At 42.0% G+C, this 24873-nt stretch overlaps 1 protein-coding gene across 1 annotated transcript; it reads right to left on the bottom strand.

The window, feature by feature from the left end:
- Positions 1-8618: 8618 nt before the first annotated feature.
- Positions 8619-24175, bottom strand: FDX1 (ferredoxin 1). The gene is made up of 4 exons (XM_074535202.1): positions 23878-24175; positions 18116-18240; positions 15170-15299; positions 8619-11703 (listed from the first exon to the last, which is right to left on the bottom strand). The coding sequence occupies exons 1-4, from the start codon at positions 24045-24047 to the stop codon at positions 11589-11591; spliced, it is 540 nt and encodes a 179-aa protein (XP_074391303.1). The 5' UTR covers positions 24048-24175; the 3' UTR covers positions 8619-11588.
- Between the last annotated feature and the right edge of the window lie 698 nt (positions 24176-24873).

The raw sequence follows: 24873 nt of genomic DNA, 5'->3' as shown, positions 1-24873 counted from the left end.
AAAAGCCTGCCTGCAGAGATTAAGGGGAAAGAAATGATCACCCCCTATCCTGTGTCACTGTCAGGGACTCTGCCTTGGTGGTCACAGGGCTGTGAGAGTGCCCTAGCACTGTTCCTGAGCCACAAGGGGCCAGCGAGGCAGGGAGTGGGCACACAGCCCTGGGAGCAGAGGTGCACCACATCAACCCCCTTCCATACCAAACCAGCCCAAGAGCCACAAATGGAGGGATTAAAAGTCAACCTTTCAGCAGGGGGAAATGGACCTAAGGGTTTGCACCTTCTGAGGCACAGCACAGAAGTTCCTTGCCCATGATAAAGATGAATTACAAAAAAACTCCTTGGATGCAGAGCCAGGGGTGATTAAAACTCTCTCTAATCCTCCCACTCTAAGTTCCTTAATTTCCCAAGAGAAATGATAGCATCTGGGTATTTACATACTCTGTGCAGACTGACGGGAAAACAAAAAAATCCACCCAAGATCACAAAGACTTCTCCTTCCTCTGGGTATATATCGAAAAATGTTGAATAATTACAACCTAGTTGGAAGACCAGACTTAAAAATAACTTTTCTTAGACCTGTGTTGGGTTTTTTTACCCACAATCTCTCTGGCCCTCCAGGCACCTCCCACCCACTCCAGTCTCATCACCAGAAGCGAGATACATAAGATTGGAAATTATTTGGGTAAAAACTAAGTGACCATTAATCACCACACCTGACTTACAGGGAGAGCTGATAAAGCTCTCAGCTTCTGATTCTCAAGGGATCCAGCTGCTTTCAAAAGGTAAAACTTCAAAGAGAAATTCGTGATTACTTCAAATATGAAAAATTATGTCTATTTTTCCAGCTGAGTGATTTCCTAACAATTATCATTTTTCCTTCTCAGCCTTGATCTCTGAAGAGCTTTCTCTGGACTTTTTTTTCTTTTGCTAGGAGAACAGTTTTGTCTTCCAAAGCCACTTATCCCCATGGTGGTTACTCAACTCGTGCCAGAGTAGGACACATTGGGTTCACATATGTCACACCAGAAGTTCTACACTAAGAATAACCTTTGAACTAACTCTTCAACTTAATCCTTATTCCTATTTATATTTATGAAAATATTTTGGTATTTATAGTTATGAAAAACAGCAATAAAACCGCTTTTAAAGTCTTGGAAAATGTCTTGGTATCCATGAGTAATTTTTTTTACTTCTGGAGTAAAAAAAAAATTGTTAAGAAGAACTGCTTTATAATGCACCATTAATTATTTAACATATTAAACCAATAAAGTCTGTGAAAAGATACCAAATTTCAGTAATCAATTTCCTCAAAAAAGTCAGGACAAATTCAGCAATAAACTTATCAGATACACTGGAAATTTCATGCAACAAACTTACCAGATGCACAAAGTTTATGCAGTTGCCTAATCAAGTGCACTGGGGGCTGAAATTGGAGATATCTGAACATCCCATCCAGCCCAAACTCTTTTGAGATTGTGTGACTCCCAAGGGGTCAGATACCTGGGGTTTATACCCCTCTGTTCTTCATTTTGAGAAAGAATGCAGCATTAGAAAAGACGTGTTAGATCCTGTGCTGCAGAGTGATAATTTCAGTACTTACCAGATTTGGATGTTGGAATCCTGGATGCTGAGAATTTTAAACTTTCTGTGCTGAAAGGCACAGACCCACAAGAGAGCACTGCATTTGACCTGAGGCTGTGGAGAAGTCTTCCAAAACTGATTAATAGCACCGGAATTGTGGGTATGTAGTTGGTCAGAAGTGTGTAATATCAGAGAGTGGAAAACTTAGAGTTTGGGGTTTTCAAATATAGAAATAAACATGAAGGAAGATGGAGGTTTTAGGGAGGAGGCAGGTTGTTCTTCACCTTCTTCTTCTTTCTCCTTCATGGGTTTGGGTGATGTTTTGTAGTTGGACAGAAAAGTCCTTATTGTGGGCTTCAAGGGATCAGTTATTGGGTTAAAAGGGCAAATAATCCAGGTGTCATTTCTTAATTGGATAGTTTAGTCTTAAAAGACCTTGTAACAAGAGACAGTTAGCCATTTTGTGCCTTGCTAATGTAAGGCTGCAGAACTCATATTTGTGAGGCTGTTTCACTGATAAGAAATAAAAACCACCTGGGTCCAAACATGAACTACTGCCTCAAGTGCCTTCAATCCAGACCCAGAGAAACCAACATTTGGAAAACATTATGAACACACTTACCAGAATTAAATGGTGTCATGTGTTAACCATGATTACCAAGAATTGATTTTCTGCACACACGTTCTAAATTTACTGCTTCACTGAAGAGCATGTGTGAAGAGCAATACAAAAAGAAAAATATCCAGATTCCACACTTTTTTCCCCAAGGAAAAAAAAAAGAATTAGGAAAAAAAGAATTAGAAAATTTCAGCAGATAATTTACATTTTCCGCAAGAAGATAAACATGGTAATTGTGAAAATTCTGTAGCCTGAAATTCAGTTTGGAAGGTAAAAAGCTCCCAGACAGGACCTCCAGAAGATGTCAGCAAAGGGATCTTTTTCAAAATCCCTACTACCAAGGCTATGAAATTAGAAAAAGAGCACTTTGACATTATAGATGGCCTCAGAGCCATGGATAACCTGGGAGAAAGTGGAGAAGTAGGTCCACACTTTTACTGCTTCATCTTTTCAGAAGAAGCGATGGTGATGATTCCAAGGAGCACATCCAAGCCAGCAGCAGGAGCAGAGAGCTGTGCCTGGCAGAGGCAGTGTATGGAGGCTGTGGGGCTGGATGGAGCTGCTTGGATGTGGCTTTTTTGTGCAATCACCAATTAAATTGTCTCCAGCGCTCTGCCCAGCCACCCAACGCAGCACCAGCACTTCCAGCAGGAGCTTTGGCAGAAGCCAGGCAGCAGAGACCTGAGGTTTTCTGGCTTTGCATGGCTCTGGAAGTGTCTGCTCCACAAATTCCTTTGGGCAGCTCCTCCAGTGCTGAGCTGTGCAGCGGTGTCATGCTGGGGTCAAAGCCTGGGCTCCTCCTGCAGCTCCTGGGCATGGAATAGGGGACACAGCCAGTGATGTGGCACTGCAGCCAGGAGCTGCTCATGCACCCCTTCCCTGTTTCCTCTGGCAGCTCCTGCAGAGCTTGTACATCTATCAGCATTTACCCCACTGGGATTCCAGGCATCATGGCTCTGTTACTTGGAAAGTAAGACAGAGCTGAAGATTTTCATCATTGGAATGAGCAGAGCTTGCTTTCAATGCAAATATTGACTTGTGTGGTATAAAGAAAAGTTTTGCAGCACACCTGGTGTCTCTCTGACAAAGGAACACCATAAAAAGGACATAAATTGAGCAGAAGGAAAACCTAACAGATGTACCCTCTGAGCAAGTGGAAGTCACGAGAAGCTGCAGGCAACAGAGTGGGAGGGAACAGTCAATAAATCACAGGCTCTCCTGCACAATCAGTGTGGGAAGGAACAGCAGAGAGGGCTGGGAGCTCAGTGCATGCCCCAGTGGGGCCTGACCAGGTGGGCTTTTATCTAAATATTCAGTGTGCTCTTGAAGGAATATTGTGGCTTTTGCTTTTGAAATAGTACCGTGACTTGTGTCAAATGCAATTTGTTTAAACACTTTTGCTAAACCAAAATATACCAGCCTGTTTATTTTGGAGAGATGGGGAGCTAGTGGCAAAGATTAGCAGAAGGTCTTTTCCTTCCCTCAGTGGATTTGGGTCAAATTCACACAGTCTGTCAGAGCAGCATCCACCCAAATTTCTGGCAGGAATGAACTCCTTAATTAACATGAGTCTCCATCTGGGCTTGAAGGTGAACATCAGTTTAAAGCAAGAGGACCTCCCTGTGTATTTTTGAGTGCACTCTAGACTTGAAGGTGCTAAAAAATCCTTATTGGTTTGGTAAACAGCCCCTCATTGCAGAAAACACAAACTGCTGCCTGTGTCTGCATTGGGCAGTACATCAGGTCCTGGGTCAGCCCAGGTTACACTGCAGCTCAAGCTGAGCTGATTTTTCACTCTCTGGCTCAAAGATTTGGGGAAATTATTTTCCCAAAAGAGAGTAAGAACTTCTGGTACGTGTCCCTCAGGGGAATGTTAATGTTACAAATTTCCTGTGATTAGAGCCATTATGGAGACTTTTGAGCGGGAAGGAAGTAGAAATGGATTAAAAGTTATATATGGTGGTTTTGGGCCATTGGCAGCACTGATTAACCAGTCATATAAGCAGCGAAACACCACAGCAAATATCTGGTGGCTACTCTGTATTTTTACTCTAAGAATTAACTCCTGTTCCCCAGTAATTAGCTTTTCCCTTCATTTCTGTGTGCTGCTGTAAAGATCTCTGGTGTCTTGTGCCCCCTTTAAGCATTTTTACCTCCAAAAGTAAGGACTACAACAGGCAACTCAGAAGCTAGGTATCTCCCAACCTTTTTAACCAAATATTTGATAAAAGGCAAAAGAGTAGAGAATAAAAGACCAGGGATGAGGTGTTTAATGAAGGTAATATTTAATGTGAAACTCACATTGAATGCTCAGACACAAGCTCTTCAAGCTGTAAAAACATTTTCTGTATACATCACTCAGCAGGGGAGACCCCAGATTCCTGAGCTTCCCTACCAGGACAACATTCACCCTTAGGGCAGCTCTGCTCTTATTCCCCAGGCCTCTGCCTCAGAGACTCCTGTTGTTGCTCTCCTCCTTGAAGGACAGCCCCAGAAGGGCAGGAAACTTCAAGACAAGGGACATTGATTGCTTTTATTTCTCCATGCCAGGACAAAACATGTTTTTCCTGATTTTCTGATTCCAAAATTCCAAAAGCTGTGATGATCATAACAACTCAATTAGTCTGGAAGAAAAAACCAAAAAGTGCTGAAATCTGAAGCAGAGACTCTCCTGCTCCAGCCATCCCCTGCTGTGCCCCCTCCTGACAGTCATCAGTCGCTGGAACTGAAACACAGCCTGAACAAGCTTCCCTGTCACTCTGAGCTACCATATTCCTTGTCTATGTGACACCATTTGTTTTCTTTTATAGCTATTTTCATCTGTTGCTAAACATTCCTCTGAAATGACACCTTCTCCTTTAATCTGCAGCCAAAACACATTGCTTGCTCCCTGGGTGGGACATGTCTGCCTCTCTCCTGGATCAGAGAGGCTGCAGCTGCATCACTGTGATCTTGTGTCCTGTCTCATTCTCTTTCTCCCCTCCAGTCAGAGTTTTCCAGAAAGGGAATGCCCTTCTTCTTCCAAACCATTCCCAGTAAAGCCTCTGAGCACTCACCATATCAAAAGCTAGTGCTAGCTTACCTGTGCAAAGCAGGGCTGCTCCTTGAAGAAGAGTAAAATGAAAGGGAGCTGCTAACCTGCCCCTGAGTCTGCTCAGATGCACTTGGATGGAGTAAGAACATCCAACTCATCTGAATATTTGTTTGATCCAAAACTGGATGCCACTATAGGACATGAAACAACATGAGTGTACACACCGCTGCTCTCAAGGTGAAGAAAAGGGAAGTTTATTTTTCTGACTCCAACATTTATAGTTTTTCAAAAGTGACAGTGGATTGGAGGGTGAAAGTGCCACCCCTCCAATGACACTGGACAAACCAACAGTCCATCAACTTTCTCCTCCTCTATAAAAGAATGCAGAAAAATAAGCTATTTACAGAAAGTGTGTGAGAAACTTCGTTACAAGAATGCAAACATCAGAAGGCTTAGAAAATCTTAAAAACCAGGGTGACAACTGGATCCTTAAGAAGAGGCATTTTTCATCAAACACATCCTGAAGAAGGAATGCTGTCTATGGCCTGGTATTTCCTTCAGTGAGATGTCAGACTTCTCCAGAAACAGGGATTTCAGCCCCCCAGCTGCCAGTGGCATTTTGCTGCCAACAGGAGGAGAACTGGATCAGCCATAGCTGGCAGCAGGTACAGCTGCCACAGGTACCTGCAGACTGCTCAGGAGCATTGAAAGGATTACTTGACATGGCACCAGCATCCCCAGTTGTTACCACTTATCACGTGTAATAATTAATAATTAATAATAATAATAATAACAACAACAACAACAACATAGTGCTGGAGAAACCAGGAGCACAAATGTCCCACACTGAGCAGTGTTGTGTTATGTGATTGATGGATCAGTGCCACCAAGACATGGAAGCAGACACACTGTGACAAGCTTTTATACCTGGGGAGGGGTTGAGGAAGAGGACCACAAGCAATGGGATACAAGTAGGGAGAGACTACCAGGGGGTACTGGGGAGAGGATGGGTGAGGGGAAAAAAACCATGTGATAAGAAACGGGAAGAACAAGCCACGTGATATAACATAAACTATTAATGCAATATAAAGACTGGTCAGCGCAAATCTCCACCCAGTGCAAAACAACAACTAAATAAACTATTTAGTGCACTATAACACACCGGTCCCACACCAGCTCCCCGGCAGCTCACGGCCGAAGGTGCGGGTGCTGCGGGGCTGGGGCTCACGGGGCGCAGGGCGGGCGGCGCGTTCCGCGTGGTGTGATCGATGGCTGTGTGTCCGATGGCTGTGTGTCCGTGCAGCTGTGTGTCTCCTATCAGCTGTGGCTGATTTGGCTCACAGCCAAGCCTTGCCGCAGCCCGGCCTGAAGCAGCAATGGCGCTTTTCCAGTGCCAGCCCCGCGTTCCCTGCACTGCCCGGCTGCAGAGCGAGCAGCTCCCTCCAGAGCGGCGCTGAGCGGGGCTGTCCCACACGGCTGCTCCGCTCCCACGGGGAGTTTCCATCCCTGGAGCGCTGTGCTGCAGGGATGCACCGCCTGGGGTCAGCGCCAGCCGAGGCGATGTCAGGAACACAGGCAATCTGAAAGAGCCACAAACGGGACGGCTCCGCTGTTCCTGAGCGGACCCGAAGGAGGCGGCACCGAATCTGTTCAGACCCCGTTCCAGAACTTCTCATCTCCCGCAGATGCCCTAGTGCCGGGTAGGGGAGGGGTAGGCGCAGGGAACGGGATTCGGCTGGACCTGGGCACGTGGAAGCACAGGGGCAGTGTAAATGCACGGAACAGCCTTTTCCTGGCCAAGCTGGAGTCAAGGGAATGAACTTCAAGAACCTTCCAGAACTGGGAAGGGCAGCCCCAGAGACGCTTGGCCAAGCACAATAAGCCAACAGCTTTTTGATGAAGAGCTGAAGCTGCAAATGCTAAACCACTGCCGGCTAGAAATGACTTTTTAAAGACATTTTGAAATGTGGACTACTTCACATCAAAAACCTCTGCTTAACTCCATAAAAAGCAAAAGTGGTGGCCAGTGGATTAGACAGTAAATCTCAGGGTTACTTTTAATGCCATCGTTTATACTTTTAATGCCTGTTTGCTTATGGATGGACCGTGCCTCTTGTCCCTGTCCTGGCAGCACAACAGGGAAAGCGCCGAGGCATTGCAGCCCAGAGCAGGACGTGGGGCTGCACAGTCACCCTGCAAGGCCACAGCCCCAGCCATGCAGGAAATTCCCACTCTCCCATCTTTTCAGGTCACTTGAGGAGAAATCATCTCAAGCAGCTGCACTCTTCCTAGTGTTTTCTACTATTTGGTAACTCACTGACTCAGCTTGAGCATCTCTTCTCCTCCTTTTAAGATTTATTTCTCCTTTTTTTTCCCAAGAAATACGGATTTTTTTTGTATGCCCTATCTTTGCATACCATATTGTCCATTGCAAGGGCAAAATATAGGCTGTAGGAAATCTCCTCCACACTCTAGCCTGGACCTGTGAGAAGGACAAACACTGCATCTTCCCTGCAGCTTTTTTGGACACAGCCTTTTCAACTGGCCCCCAACTGGGATGTGAATTAGGTTTGAACACAGCTGTCTTAAATCCTCTGGAGCCCCATAGCAAAAAAAAAATGAACTTTCAAGATTTAGTTTTTGTCTGACAAGTCACAAACTGCCTACAGAACTTGCCTTTTTCACTCTCACAACAGCCTGCAGTCCAGATAATGGGACCTTCTGACAGATGAAGATGTGGTGGTGTGGGAATGATGCAAGGCGCGCCCTTCTTCCCCCTTCAGACACCACACAAACATGCCACAAAATGTCACAGACTCCACTGGCTTGGGCCTGACTGCTGTTTAGGGCAGTAGAGGGAAGGGACAGTGTAGAGCCACAGACAAGTTTCCCCACACTCCTGAAAAGGCAGAGGGATGGTTTTGGCCTGACTTTCTCACAAACACAACCCAAGCTAAAGGACCTTTTTACCCACCAGCAACAGATGACACTGCAACTCACCACTCCCTCAAAGCTTGTGAGTAAAGATCTGTGCCAGCCCCAGACTTTGAGTATGCTTCTAAAGTTTAGTTTACAACACAAAGGAAACAGTCAGTTTTGATTTGCTCCTCATTTTTTAGAGGGGAGAGACAGAAGAAACCCACTGACCCCATCTTTTAACAGAGAAAGGAAATGGTTTTAGAAAGCAAATTACCTGTAATCTTTATTTGAACAGGGAAATAAACATTTATTCAACTAATTTTGATGCTATAATTGTGTGTCACCACACAAAATTTCATACTTACACTTTAAAGTGCACCATTAATGGGTAAGGTCCATTTTCCCCCCAGAAATACATTCAATAGCTTAGAGAAGAAAGAAAGAAAAATCCACAAAACAAGAGGTGTCAGAAAGAGGTTAAAAATAAGATTTATTTGCAAATAATTTTGACAATAAACTAGTATCTCTGAGCTGTGCATTTTGGGGACAAGTCAGTTCCTTTGTGTTCTGAGATTTCCATTTGCATGCAGTATGGGATACCTCTAGAATTCAAAATGAACTTCGAAGTGTCATTTTTTTTGCCTTTCTGTGATGAGAGATTCATTCCACAGGTACACTGTAGGAGAGTCAGTCTTTGTAATGAGAAGCTGTCACAGGAAACACACAATGAAACCACCTTGGCTTAGAAAGAAAACTCACTTGGGAGCTGTTCCACATTTGTTTAACACAGTGTTAAGCACTTCAAGATTCCCACAAGAAGTACCTGGTGCTGTATTAAAAAAAACCCAAATAATCCAATGGAAAAAAACCCCAAAAACCTTAAAACCAAACCAAAACCAAAAGACGAGCCCAAAATTCAATAAATATCAACATCTACCCCTAAGCTTCACAGGTATACTGAAAACTTATATTTCTTTCTGATACACAAATGCTCAACACATCTGGTCATGACCCAGTTCCCACTCTTGGAAGCTGATGAGCTGTCTCATGTAAAAAACCCCCAAACCTCAAGATTCAATAGTAATAACTGTATATAAATGAGCTCAGGACAAAGGCAATACAAGGTGAGATTTACCTTAAGGTCTGACTGTGTGAGGGCAACCTCTCAGTCATGGTTAGTGTCACAGCAGCAGAAAAAGAAGACAGCAGCATCTTCAGAACATTTCTTCAACATATGCCCACCCTTCTCCCTAACCTTCCTCTCTCTGTCCTTCATAAAAGCTTGGAAATTTTAATTCCGAAGTCTCAGTTTGAATCAGATTACATCAGAATTGTATTCTGAAACCCTACATGATTAAGTTTCAAGCAGACCACAATTAGTATATCTTGCATTAGAACAAAGCTGAAAGGTAACAGAAGGAAACAAGGCAACTAAGAGAGGAAATAAAAGAATCTAACCCACAACTATTTTCAATACAGTTCTAGAAAATATTCCTTCTTATAATGAAGAACTTTTTTTCCTCTTTATGAATCTCAAAATAATCCCAATATTTGACACTGGAAAAATATTTTTTCTCTTCTCCACACATATAATAATACAAGAAAAGATGTCCAGATGGCATTGTTACCAGTTCAAACCATTAATGAATGTACTCTAACAGCCAAAAGTAAACAAACATGGTTGTTTATATATATATATAAATGCCCAAAAAATCAAAAGTTAGTAACTACTGGTGATAACCAGTACACATAAGTATTTATGTAAAGTTGGAGATAATAGCAGTCTTAGAAACATTATTTTGTTTGAGCTACTTTAGAAAGACTAAACCAATATTCAGCTGGAAGTTCTTTATCATCAATGCAGACATCTCACCACAGGGGTTTCCCTACACCTTCCAGGAAACCTAGACCATTTTTATGAAACAAATCAACTTGGTCATTTTGCATCAACCATTACTGAAATGATCCTGAGAGCAAGGCCCAGAATCAAGTAATTTCTTCAAGCAGAACACTCTAGCTAATGTCAAGACTGCCTCCTGTACAAGCTCAACTTGTGCAGGAGGAATAAAGATTTCAGTACAAATCTGATGTTGACAAACATTTCCCTGTTCAATCCCAACTCAGCTATATTCAGAGAACAATAAGAGTTTGTGATGTGTAAATTGTAATTCCACTGGGCATGTTCTCCCATTACAGAGCTCCAAGGATTCATTCTTCTAAGCCTGGTCTACCACAGTATTTGTGGTGTAGTCAAATGTAAATATTATTGAGGTTTACTGACATCTTATTTGGGCCAGGGTTAAGCTGCAGGTGCCAACATCCTGCGTCAGCCTGTCCTGGTTTCACCTGGGAGAGAGTTGATTTTCATCCCAGTAGCTGGTACAGTGCTGCTTTGGATGTAGAATCAGAATAATGTTGATAACACACTGGTGTTTTAATGTAAACACGGCTTAGCAACAACTCAGTCAAAGCCTTTTGAGACTCTCACCTCATCTCGTGGGGGTGCGCGAAGCCAGGACTGCTGACCCCAGTGACCAGTGGGAGGTCCCACAGTCTATGGTGTCATGCTCAAAATATCAGCTGGGGCAAAAGCTGGCTGGGGGCACTGCCCAGAAACTGCCTGGGCATCAGTCATCAGGTGGTGGGCAATCGTGTTGTGCCTTACTAGTTTTATGTATTTTATTTGTCATCATTACTATTGTTTTCCTTTCTGTTTCTGTCCTATTGAACTGTCTTTATCTCCATAATGTTACTGTTTCCATCCAAGTCTATCCCCTCCATCCCATTTGGAAGGGGGGGGTTGGGCAGTGGTGGGGTGCAAGTGAATGGCTGTATGGCATTTAGCTGCCTGCTGGGTTAAACCATAACACAGCTCCTAGAACTCATGGATTTAGCAGTATTTTCACAAGACAACATTTGCCACATCTCTTTAAGATTCCAAAGTCTGGAAAATTCCTATCCTGAAAATCCACTATTTGCTGAGGAAGTATCATATTTACCAAGAATTTTAACTAGTTCTGAGCACACCATCTTTCATGGCAACACTTCAAAAAGACCCCATGCAGTCCTACAAGTTCATTTCTCTTACACATTCAGGTCTGACACCTAGAAATGCTCAGAGTTTGTTTTAGGAGAAGTCCTGTACAAGTGATCCAGTTTTTAAATGTCATTAAATGTTTTGGCAGAATAATGTTATATGAAATCTGTAATACACTTGCTAATGTTTATAATCCAATGATTACTTATAAGAAGTATTATTGCATTTTAAGCGTAAAAATATAAGAGGTTCTATAAAGAAAATTAAAATAGCATTAATCTAATATTGATAGTCATATAAAATAACTCACAATTATGTAAGTTTCCATATTTAATTACACATTTAAAAATAAGTTATAAAAATAATTAAGCTTCTTTAAAACCCCTAGGATATTTTCTTTTAGGAGTTTTTACTCATATCTACTGATTGTCTAGCATCAGCCACAGCTTCTGGTACTCGAACAGTCATATCATTCATTGATTTCTTCAAGCAGATTTGGCAGCCTAAACGTGATCTGTGGGGAAACAGGACATCATTGTTAGTTCTAGCCCAGCAATCTAACAGCATTTACCCCCTTACATCTCCAACACCCAGCCACCCCAAACAGACCATGGACTAGGAACAGCCACTCTTGTGCAGGGCCTTAGTCCAGCACAGAGTGAACCACGTGCATCAGCACAAGGATCTGTGTGGCAATAGTCAGGATTTATGGCCAGAAGAGAGCTCAGCACACTGGAAAGTCCCACAGCTGAGTACTTCCTGCTCACTGAGACAATGCAGGATATGGGTGACCCTTCCTTTTTCAGTGGGTCACTAACAGGTCAGTCCAGTGCAGGGAGTGATGCTTGATCTCCCAAGGGACATCTGGCACCTCTGAAGAGATAAAGGCAATGACTCTGAATGAAAGCCTCAGAAAAAACAAAGCCTAGCCCCTCCATCCAGAATTCAATGTTATTAAACTAAAAAACTCAAGATTAGGTGTAAGCCAGAAAAGCAAGAGTGAAAAGACAAGAAACATAGGAAGGAGAAGGATAAAACACACAACACACCAGAGGAGATGTCATGCTTCATTTCTATACCTATCATTCAGCACAAGAAAACCAGATGTTGCTCATGAGCAATTAAAACCAGATTCAATACTACAACAAAACTCTGCAGACATCACAAGCTGCTTTTATTGCTGGGATAACTTTAATTCAATGTCCATGTCTCAGAATTTAAGTATAGAATACTAAAGACATCATCAAGGATGGGCAATTTTCTGGGGTACCAGACACTAACTAGCTGACTGCCTGTTTCAAGAATATAAAGTTCCCACTCTTTTATCCACCTCTCCATATGCATTTATCTGCATTTGCCTTTTAACTCCAAAGGTCATTTCCTATTGTTCAAGAGCATAAAATCCTCTTGTTTTCACAGGCAGGTGACATTACCACAGCACAGTAAACAACCCTTACTCCTCACTGTGTTTTCCTAAGTCTTCCACAAGGATGCTCACACTAATTAAAACCTAGCACTAATCACTTTTACATCATGCTGTTGATCACATACTCTTACCAGGCATCTTAATACTTCTTATTAAAAGATTGGGGGGGGGTGGTTTAACCAATTACTTAGCCTTTACAGGGCCTTTGCTCTTATGCTGTTGCACCTCAAAATTTAGTGAACAATCTCTAGACCTAAGAAAACTACATGAACTGCAGATCTTTCTTCATTTCAATGAGTTATATGAACAATATAAGTAATTTTTCATTTTTTAATTGGTATGCATAACACTATATCTATGGACATATTAGTTTGAAAGGTCACAGAACACACCAGGACACCCTCTGCAAAGAAACCTTCCAGTATGCAGACAGCCCATAAAACCTCTAGAGAAAAAAGCCACGTTTCTTTTGCCTTATGTTACCTTTCTCTATTTTACATTCACCTTCTACATCACCCATTGGCTCAGCACATAAACAAAGTTTCCTGTTGCTGATAGGTTAGAAACAAAAGTATTTGCCTACTTTTTGCAAGCTGTTTCTCATCTTATTTTTTGCTTTAGTATTTTAACTTGCCAGGATTTGCATTCCCCTGTCTTACTACTTTCTACTGTTCTACAGTTGATCAAAAGAATTTCATTTTAACCAATTAATCCTTCATTTTCAAAAACATGAACTTTCATGGCAGTTGCTGGCTGAAACTTTCCCAAACACAAAGTAGCAAAGAATAAACTGCGATGCTTATACCTGTGACAGAACAGAGAAGTACATCTCCATTACACAAATTTACATCAGCACAGGAGTCCAGGTAATGTGCAGCAAATACCAACCACTTAGAGCTCCACCTTTCAGAAGAGTCATGCCCTCACATAAATGGAAAGTCCCTGGCCATAGGAAGAACATGTAAAGCTAGGAAAACCTAATAGAAGTACCAAACACCATCAGAGAGTGTAAAACTTCATTCCATATGAAGAACTTAGAGGAGAAAATAGAAACACTTAAACAAAGAGCTCTGGTTTGCTACTGTTTTCCAATTCCTCAGTAAAATCTCCTTGCTTTAAACCTTTACTTAAAAGGTAGCCAAAGAAAAAAGGTTTTTATTAGATCATATGCCTCCCGAGCTATTCAGGAATTATTTTGGCCCTGAACCTAAAAGTTGTTCTTTTTATTATGGTAGGGGGCAGGCTTAAAAGGCTTATGTTTTTTTTTTTCAAAACTGACAATGGGTTTTTGTGAGACAGGAAAAATGATAAAAGAAGCTACAAGTTTCTCATAGCTTGACTTCTTTGCCCTTCCAACTTCATATAAATGCTCAAATTTGGCTTAAGTGAGAAAGTGTCATGTAGAAATAAATGGTGCGTATAGGATTCCTTTTACTGATATAAGGAGACAGATCAGTTAATTCAGAGTACTTCTTTGCAGAGACAAACTCTATGCTATACAGACCAGGTATAAAGCCTCTGACATCATTGGAAAGATTCTCAAAAACCTCAACAAGCAGTTCTGTTGAAACACAAAGGAATGGGCTTGTGAAACCTCAAAAGGCACAGCTGCCTACTGTTTGTGTGAGCAGGTTCTGTGGTAAAGGCTACTTGTGCACCAGCAAGTATAACAGGCTGCCAGGAATGGGTCTGTGATGAGGATTAACACCCTAACTACAAGATGTGTGATGGTGGGGGTGATGCAGAACAGAGGCTTACTTTGGAGCACCACTAGTCTAATCCTAATGCCTCTGAGCAGTCAGAGCACACTTCAGGATCAGTTTCTCCCAAAAGCGAATGTGGTTTGTGTGCACAAGGATCACTATGACAGGAGTCAAGGTCACTGACATCTCTACGCTGTTTGTCCTAGAGAAGGCTTCCTAGAGAAGGAAGGATCTTAGCAAACCCTGGTACATAAATACCATAGAGGTTGGACAAGGTGGGGTCTCCATCCTTGGATATATTCAAAAGCTGTCTGGACATGGTGCTGGGCATTGGATCTAGGTGGTCCTGCTTGAGCAGTGGGTTGGACCAGTTGACCTCAAGAGGTCCCCTCCAACCTCAGCATTCTTTGACTCTGTAAAGAAGATCTGACCAAAACCTAAAACACTGACATAAACACATTAATAAAATACATTAACTAGCTACAGACTAACAAGGGAGAGGAAATAGAGAGGAGAAACAAGAGTAAGAAAATCCACACACAGGACAGCAGTGGCAAAGCTTTTGTGGAAGGAACTGGGTTTCCAGTCATACTTTAGCACTAACATTTCTGCACCAGACCCCTCTGAAGACCAAGTACTGACCCTTTTCAGTCACAAGAACAACATTGACATCTTCTTAATACTAGTTCAGACAAACAACGTTTAAACTTGGCAGTCCCATTTGTGTAACAAAATCCATCTATTCATTAAAAGCTGATTAAGGTGCTCCAAGAATATTGGATTGCCCCATCTGCAAACCTTTGTTCCCATTCTTTGAAGTAGTAATGTAGGGAAGGGTTATGTTGCCTTACGTTTCTGTGAGGCCATAAGCCAGGTCCAGCATGTCCATCTCTTCATCAGTAATTGCATCTAGTTTCTCAAATATGTGGTCTTCAAATATTAAATGACAAGTTGAACAGGCTAGCGTTCCTTCACATGCACCTAAAGAAAAATAAATCAAGATAATAGAAAACCCAGTTTCAAATTGCAGCTGAATTTCAGAAGAAATACTATATGTGTTTATTTCAGACAAGAAGTCTCAGTTGATTAGCAAAATTAATGTTCTGTATATTCCCATATTCATATACCTACTCTGCATTCAACTATTAATAGCATTTCTACAGTTACTATAGCACTAAGATTTACTTAAATGCTAAGTAGTTACTTAAAAAATGCTATGTAATCAGTTAAAATATGCTATCTAATCAGTTAAAATATTTAACTAATTTTCTTCCCGCCATTTAAATAAAGAATAGCTTTCTACCATAAGAATGCAAAACCAGACAATGCTGTCAATCAACACTACTTCATTTATTTCCAATGCTGATTCTTCTTATCTCTCTCTTTCCCAAGGTTTTGAGAAGGTTTTCTCTAGAAGTTCAACAGCAGACACCTGCTACACAAGAACAATTCCTTAGAAGTACAAGGAGGAAGGATTTTATACTTATTTCTTCTCACTTAAAGAGAACAGTAAATGAGAACAACAAAGGTGGTCAGGCTAGAAAGAGATGGCCTACATGGATTGTGAGGTGCTCCTGTAGGAGTCAAGGACCTAACAAGTTGCTGGGGCAGAGCAGCACAGGCACCAACTCCACCTACCTGCTATGGCAATTAGGTCAGCACAGCACAGTACAAGTTTGAACTGCAACAAATTTGTCTCTGTCACTGTACTGGTCTGTGTCTTGGGCTGGCACCAAGTTGCAAAAGAAATATGCAACTTCAGGAAGAGTGGGACAGCCAAATACTGTGGGGATTACAAACCTCAGACTCTGATTTGAATTGATAGAAAAGAATCAGATAACACAGCCAATCTTCACTTGTTTACTTATTTCTAGGGAGAGCAGGACAAAATCTACTGTGACCACATCACCTTTGTAATCATGGAAATAAGAGAAGCAAGGCTGTATGTATAACCACTGCTATGAAAAGAAATAGTGGAATTCATCATTAGACCTTGAGAACCACACAGAAAGCATCATGCTGCTACAGAACCAAAAGCATGTATTCAAGGTGAGCATGACACTGTAATACAACATTTCATTTTTAAATTATATCATGTCTTCAAATACACATGAAAAAGCAGAGCTTAATTAAAATGCCAAACAAAATTTGTCCTATCAGCAGCTTAAGGATCATTTATGTTGGGGAAGTGAGGGAAGGGGTGAGGGGGGAAGGAAAGAACACTGACCAGTCTCTTTGAACAGTGGAAGGTCTTTCCACAAACATAAAACCATAAAATTGGCAATAACAAATTGAGTGCAGCTGAATCTTTCAATAGATCTGTAAGCCTTTATACAAAGATAAATCTATTATTGTTAATGCACATGGGATGCCCCCTAGTGACAGAAGCAAATAAGCAGGATTTACATTTTACTTTTCCCTTATTACTTTGTTCTTAAACACAGAACATACATTTTTGCTACATTATTTCTCTGCCCTAGTACAATGTTTCATTAACAAGCAGTTATTGAAATGGGACTAGCTCATATTATAATTAAAGACTGTCACAGTATTCTGAATTTTCAGTTTGACTTCCTTTTATTGACAGCATTGCTTTTTGCCACCTTACTACAATGCTCTAACACAGCTGATATTGACAAGGGAACACTTACTGTAGAATGCAAGCAGACCAGTCATAAACCTAAATGAGTAATAAGTGATACATAAAGCCAGGTGCATTACAAATTTTTGAGACAGTTTTTCTTCCCAGACATATGCAACTCCAGACATAAAAGATATCTCAGATATTAAGTATAAAATTTTAAATCTTACCAAAGATTTTATCACTAGCAGTAAAATTTATTCACACTTAACTAAAACACATCAAATTTAAACTGTGCTACAATACTCTGCTGTCTTTTTATTTTCCTACCAATTGCTCCACATTACACATTCAGTTCTGAAAATTGTACTGCCACTTTCTGCTTTAGATCTATTAATTTTTCAGCTCATGTTCATATAAATACCTTCCCAAGGTATTTCATTGCAATTACCTAATACCTTTGAGCAGTGTGGTCTTGTAGTTTGAGCAACAAGAGCAGGTGGAAGATGCCCATGACAGGGCGGTTTGGAACTGAACAATCTTCAAGGTCCCTTCCAGCCCAAACCATCCTATGAGTCTAACTATGGAAAGTGAAAAATTCTGAAGAAATAGAGAGAAGTTGTAACTTCCTCCTGTTTTGATTTAAACAGAACTTGTACCAAGTTAGAATTCCACAAGGTCTCCTTTACTCCAGTTCTTTAATAAGAATTAAACTCCTTGCTCTTCCCTGCTAACTGACATGGATTTGGCTGTTTCACTTTGCACTCCTCTGCTACAGATATAGACGTGCTACAAAAAGCCTGATAATAAATTGAGACAGTCTGGCACTACAGAAGTAACCAGACACTGTTAGAAATGCACCATGCCTGTGTTGCCTCCAGAACAGAACCTCTGAGCTCAGAACAGGTCTGCAGGTGGCAACTTTCAGACTCCATTTTGACAGCATTCTGGGCATATTCCCTGTTTTAGTACTCAAGCCCAGATCACCTCAAGTATTTTTTAAAACTTGAAACAAAATATTCTATGCACCTGTAGGAGGAAAAAAAGGGGAGAAAATCCAAGCGAAGTACAGCTAGGTTTTATATTTAAATATTGATTTACAGTGGGACTCGATGATGTTGAGGGTCTTTTGCAATCTAAATTACACTGTAAATATTTATGCATAAAGAGAAACAATTTCTAGACAGTGAATAAAATACACAGTGAATCTGCTTACCAAAACCATCTATGTCTAGATTATTGTCAACAACAACATCCAGCAGTGAATCCCCAGGTTTTCCCTTGGCTGTCAGTTTGTCACCATCACGGTTTATGAAGTGAACAGTTATTTTATCTTCTGAGCTGAAAAATAAAATTATATAATATAATTATAGAATGCTAGAATTTTTTAGCACTTCAGAATTGCTTGACTACTACTTAAATAATAGTTGATACTACTACTATCAACTCCAAGAAAAGAGAAATCTAGGTTATTGGCTTTTAAAAGCTTTAACATGTACAGGCTTTTATTGTTGTACATTGAACAAAGACCATGAAAAATAAAAAACAAACCTACTTTGGTGTTCGTTTTGTCACTACAAGCCATATGGGATCCAGATGTTTTGCCTTTCACCAAAGACAGTTTATTTTAGGCACAATATTTGTATTTTTAACAAATAAATGAGCTTATTTTAAATGTTTCTCTCACCATCTTTCTGTGAACTCTTGCTTTGGACTTATGAATTTTCTGTTGTTCTCATAATTATAATTTAAGATAAATTCTAAATTTTCCCATTTCTGCTTAGAATTTTGGATACTTTGCTTTATTAATTCCAAAATTTAATTCTTCTCTCTTCCCACAAATGGCAATAGTCCAATAACATTCTGCTGTTTTTAGGCACAGATTCTCTGAGGAGTTAATCTTGTAAATATTAATTCTAGTGAAATACAAGGTTTTTACACTGGTTTCAAGGAAAGAAGGTTTTGCATTTTTTTGCCTTTTCTTTCCAGACAATTGTTTACTTAATACAAAATTCAGTCTGCTCAAAAATGCCTTAAGATGAGAGCTTTTAACATTAAAAAATATTTTTTTGCATTCTATATTATTTTATTTCACACACAAATTAAAGGAAAGCTTTAAATATACTAATAACAAACAATATGTTCAGTTTTAAATAGATTATTTTCTTTCTTACAGTAAGCAAGCAAAACAAAAACTTGTTGGATAGACAGTGAAGAAATCTACCAAGAGATGACATAAAAATAGAACAACTAAAAAGCCAATTCAAAAAATTATGTTTCCATGTGAAATCCATGTTTAAGAACCACATGTTTCATATTACCCATACTCTTCTTAACTGTGGGCCTTGAGTGATTTATGACATAAGACAAGTCAAAAATCAAGTCACTCCTGGAAAAGTCTAACCTGTATATCTGAAGATTAAAGAAAAATTTTGAAAATGGCCATGCTAAAAAAATCAGTGAACAAATTATTTTTGTAACTGGCTGTAAAAGAATGTGTTTGTAGCAATCTGAGTCCTGGCTTGTTACGAAACCACAACAAATGTTTGTTGCTACAGACTTCATGCACTTCCCACAACTCTTAAGATCCATTGGCACCAGTGTGCTCTGTGATTATTTATTAAGATGTCATGTTCAATTCTTCTCCTATCATCCCTCAGTCCACCCTCCAGAAGGCAGCCACAAGCCACTATTAACTATAAATTCATTCCAAAACTATAATTGATAATGAAGGCTTGACCTTGCTGACCTGCAGAATGCAATTGAAGCACATGCTATAAAAAATTCAGAAATTTTAAAGATATATCTTTACAAAATATGATTTATGTTGCACAGTCACCTGTGCTATCCAAGGGCCACCAGCAAACCCTTCTGTGGGAGTTTAAGAAAGCACTCTGCTTTTCATTTTTCTCCTCGGCTATGTTAACACCTCCCACATCAGAACCAAGGAAACAAGCACCCACTCAGACAAACAAGTACAAAATTCCCCACCTCCTCTGGGAGTTTAGCACACATGGGTTTAGACTGCATCTGGAAAGGTACAGATCCACATTCTGAGAGCCTAAGCTAACGTCTGACAGTGTAATTCTAGACTGCCTCAAAAAGCCCTTCCAGAGCTCAAAGTACACTCTCCTTTGCTGAAATATTGCTATCAACATGACAAAAGCAACGCTGACAGGAGACACAATGCAATATGCACTTGCATTTCTGGGTATGCTCTGCCCAAGGTATAGACATGGGAAGTACTAAATATTTATTCCAATATCCTAAACATATGCTTTATTATATTATTAAGCACTCACAAGTACCATGGACCAAACAGTAAGATGTCTGGGCATCCATTAGATCCCTGCAACTTTTGTAAATGACAAGTGAACTCCCTCCCAGTTTTCAAATCACACTTGAAACTGGCTTCATCTGTGGTCACACTTGAATCCGATAGAACACCACAGTGCCAGGAGAGGAACAGTCCTGCCCCCGCTCCTTTGTTCCTCCCCTCTTCAGCGCTCACACTGTCCTGCAGTAACCTCCCTTTGGGAATGCACTGGCTGAAAGCCAAGGTCAACAACCCCACAGATGTCAGAACCAGCAGAGTCAGATCTGACCCTCGCATGAAATTTACACCAGTTTACAATGGCTGTGTTACTGCAACTTTCGGCTGCAATGACACAATCTGGGTTTCATGATCAGATTAAATCAATCTCTTTATAGTAGTAAAAATGTGGGTTTGTGTGATCCCCACTCCAAATCACCCTGCCATCATCCTTACACCAGTATTACCACAAGTCAACTCCTTTTGCTCATGTGGATGAAAATCAACCACAAGAACAAAGAAGCAGCAGTGGGATCCCCTTGTCAATAGGGGCCATCTGATATCTGCTTCAGCCAGCTGGGACCTGCACTGTGGCTGGGCGTGCCTCGTGGTGTGGCATGCAGCAAGGGGACAGACAGAAGGACCACCACCGGGTCACTGACTTTTGGTAAAAACTGACATAGACCTTAATCTTTTGACAGGACCTAATCCACCCTGATTTATAACTGAAACTAAAACTTATTTATTTGTGCAAAGTTAGATATAGCCTTCTTAAGTCTTTCAGTAGATCTTTTTTTTGCTATAGCCATCTTCTATCACTCTCCTATCATACACCACTCTTCTATCACTTAGCCAAAATATTCAAAACGTCTCTGGTGCTTTACTTGGTGGAAATACTTTCAGAACTGAGCATATGCAATAATCAGACTAGTCAGACATTCAAAACATACCCTGAGCCAATCTTCTCAATGACTAGGGATACCATTAAAAATATAAAAATCTCACCCCCATGAAACAATATTTAGGCTTTATAAATTTCAAATAACATGGGGTTGTCCGCTCAGACATTGTTTGCATCAAGATAAACAACTATTCAAATACCCACATGCTGTGAACCAGTCACAGGCAATCAACACGAAACACGAGCCAGGTCCATGCAAGCATGAACAGCCTCAGGATTATCAGGAAAAACACAATTTATTTTGTGTTATCCACATGAAACGTAAATATCCCAATCCATGCTCAGATAAACGCTTTTCACCAGATGTAAAATACAATTAATTTCTTCACATGGTTGCCACAGTCCTATCAACATTTTCTATCAAGCTGGACAAGGATACCCTAAATCAGGCATCCTGCAAAGGCACAGAGGAGAAACAGAGAGCTGTAAATGCTGTTTGCTGCTCCTCTCATGCAAATAACAGTAAATACTGCATAAATCTCAAGAGCTACTTCTTACCCCTTAAAAGAATTCGCCTTTTGAATGTTCAGCTATTAATTCCAAGTTATGAATCACCTCTTACATTCCTCCAAACAAAACATAACTTTAATCTGGTATTGCACATGGTTAAACCAGCTCTGTTATTCTTAGATCTTTTAATAAAGAGCAAACCCAACAGCCCTAATTGCCTGAGGAGTTCCATTAATTAAACTATTATACAGACCTCAATCAACAGAAATTGTAAATCTGAACTAATCTTTAAAGCATGCAAGTATTATGCTGTGCACCAAAAACATTGCACAGATAACTAGACTGGTATAAAAATAATTCTGAAATAACTACTGTTCACCATGAAATTAAAAGGAAGGATAAGGATAAAAAAGGAGCAAGAGAAAGGAAGAAATGTAAATGAAAACATAATGCTTGATGCTCAACTGAAACCCTTGGAAACCTCTGCTCACAGGAACCACCCCAGGTAATGTTTTGTATAGTGATGTCTTCATGTTCTAGACACAAATATAGCTAATTTCACACATACAAACAATGATGTATGTTTTTTATTGAAATAACACTGGTGGATTATAAAAAGGTCAGGAACTGGGTCTCAAATATGGTGCCCAGAGAAAGTAACTTATGTGTAAATGGAGAAAACAATAATATACAAGAACTTTCCTTTTCTCCCAACTCACTCAGCCAGGTTATGACACTGAGTATATAAACAACATTGGAAATACTTGTTTGCATAAGCTTTTTTGCTGGTGTGCTTGCAAAATGAATGTAAATAAATGCCATTCTGTATTCAGCCTGTTTGTGAAAGACTTGAGGGGATTACAGGTCTTACATTACTATTAGGTAAGGAAATTCCTTCCCTTTATAGGATTCTTTTTTAAATTATTTTAATACCTTTTAAAAAAAACTTGTCACATCTTTAATTTTTGTAATTAAAAATAGCAAATTAGGGACCACAAAATCAACTGATCACCAGTAGGATCCCGCAGAGAGGAGATCTGACTAGCGACTTACTCATCTCATATGGCAGTCCTAGGCTAGAAAAGTTAAGTCTCTCTCTCTCCACATTAAAAGTATCTGCTGCAACAAAGTCAAAGATCATCTGCAAAAGAGTTCAAAAGCAAACTATTGAGACAGCTTTGATGTCGAGGGCGCTTAATCTCAATCTTCTGGAAACAGGCCAGGCTACACCCCTGATGCTGGGCTGCTGATTGTGAGTCCTGTTCTAAGTCTAGGAAACTTCTCTGGCAACCAAGTACATCAGGTTTTAAAACTTCTGCTTTTTAAATACTGAAAGCTAGCTGTAGACCTGACTGATCTTTGAATATACAAACAACAAGCCAGAAGGCAGTACATAAACCATCTGGGACTACCTGTAATAAGCATCAAAACTACAGCTGTGGACTGTGTAATATTACATGCCCACAGACGTACAGCATTCTGAAATACCTACTCATACATACTGGTGGGGAGAGGAGGAACTTAGCACATTTAGATAGGACCACAAAATCAATTACACTGGAAAAGACCTCTGAGATCATCAAGGCCCAGCTATTACCAGATATGACCATGTCACCTAAATCATGGCACTAAGTGTCACATACCATCCTTCCACGAAGAAGGATGCAAAAGGGCTCTGCAGCACAGAAAAACTATACCAAAGGCAGAAGACACTCTAAGTATGAGGATTGCTCTGATATGTGCTGTACTTCTACCACAAGCCCAGCCACACTTTCACAGGAAAAAAAAAAAAAAAACCTAACAAAACCAAACAACAGAAAAAAAGATAAACGAGTGCAACTTCAGTAAGGTCATAACCTCTCAGAAAACCAGTGTAAGCACCAGGCACGCTGGTTTACCGTTCCATAACGCTGCAAGCCATGCCAGCGTGGTTCCAGGTCACACCGACCCCGAGCCTCACCCGCGCCGGGGCCGGTGCGGGGCCTCGCCGGAGCCAACCCGCAGCGCGGGCACAGCCCTGCGGGGCACAGCTCGGGGGAGGGGCCCGAGAGCACCTCGGTGCCACCGCCAAGCACCCGGAGAGTGGCGGAGGGGCCGGGACGGTCAGGGCCACGGCGGGAAGGTCATCCTGCTCCGGCCCGTGCCACAGGCAGCCGCTGGCCCCGGCTGCCCGCAGCGCCGAGACCCGGCCCGGCTCCTCCGGGCAGCCGCGCAGGGGAGCCCGCCTGGCACTTCACGGCCGTGACCCCCTTACCTGAGCACCGCCCGGGCAGAAAGGCTGAACGGCCGCGCTGCCCTCCCGGAGGCGGCAGCGCCGCTGCAGCCCGGCCTCGGCCCGGCTGCCGGCGAGGTGGAGGAGAAGAGCCAGCGGCGGGAAGAAGCGGCGGCGGCCCGGAAGAGCCGCGCCGGCCCCGGGACAGCCATGGCGGCGGGACGGGAGCGCTGAGCTCGGCAGCGGCGGGGCGGGGGCAAAGTCCCGCCGCTTACGCCTGCAGCGCGCGCGGCGGCGATTCTCGCAGCCGTTTACGCAGCACGCGGCCCGCCCCCGCCCCAGCGTGACCGTGGGGTTACGCAAAGTGCGCGGCAGCGCGTGGAGGGGCAGGGCCGGCGCGAGGCCCCACCCCCATGTGCCCTCAGGTGCCCTCGTGCCGCCCCTCACCGGCCCCGCCTCGGAGCTTGGCGCCGGCTCTCCCCTTCCCGGGAGAGCGGAGACATGGAGCCCACCGTGTGCTGACCCTCTGCCCGGCTGGGTCCACGAGGGGTTTCTTGTCACAGCAAGGACTCGGCGCTGATACGCGCTGGAGTCACCCAAAGGGTCATTGCTACTTCCCAAATGCTCCTTTGGGAGGCCCGGCCCGTGAGGGAGTGGGCTCCAGCTCCAGGTTGGGCAAGTGGTCGATGCTACTTGGAACTGCCCTGAAACAGCTTATAATAATGTGGAACTCCCGGGGAAATGGAGCTGGCAGCTGAGGAGTTTGAGCCGACCGCCTCTGCTGTCCAGGCAGGACCATGGAGAAATTCCCAGTTCCTCATTATGTTTCTTATGACAGAGGATCCAACTTCTAAAACACAGGCATCAGCAAATGTCCATTTGCAGCAGTGCTGGTGTCAGAGGGTCTAGCAGGGGGTGAACATTCATGGTTCATGGCTCAAGTGCCAATATGTCCCACAGGAAATTTTGAAACTTCCTGAGCAATCACAAACTGCACATGCAGGCATAACTTGTGTCTGATCTTCGATCAGATGGTTT

Source organism: Zonotrichia albicollis, chromosome 2 (genome assembly GCF_047830755.1).
Source record: "Zonotrichia albicollis isolate bZonAlb1 chromosome 2, bZonAlb1.hap1, whole genome shotgun sequence".
NCBI classification, from domain to species: Eukaryota; Metazoa; Chordata; class Aves; order Passeriformes; family Passerellidae; genus Zonotrichia; species Zonotrichia albicollis.
This window is presented reverse-complemented; position numbering and strand designations above follow the sequence as displayed.

Excerpts from the sequence above, each read along its gene's own strand:
- FDX1 (XM_074535202.1), bottom strand. The coding sequence starts at position 24,047 with ATGGCTGTCCCGGGGCCGGCGCGGCTCTTCCGGGCCGCCGCCGCTTCT. Across the intron at positions 15,300-18,115 it reads TCTAGACATAGATGGTTTTG|GTGCATGTGAAGGAACGCTA; the intron begins GTAAGCAGATTC and ends ATTTTTCTTTAG. Across the intron at positions 11,704-15,169 it reads GCTTATGGCCTCACAGAAAC|ATCACGTTTAGGCTGCCAAA; the intron begins GTAAGGCAACAT and ends GTTTCCCCACAG.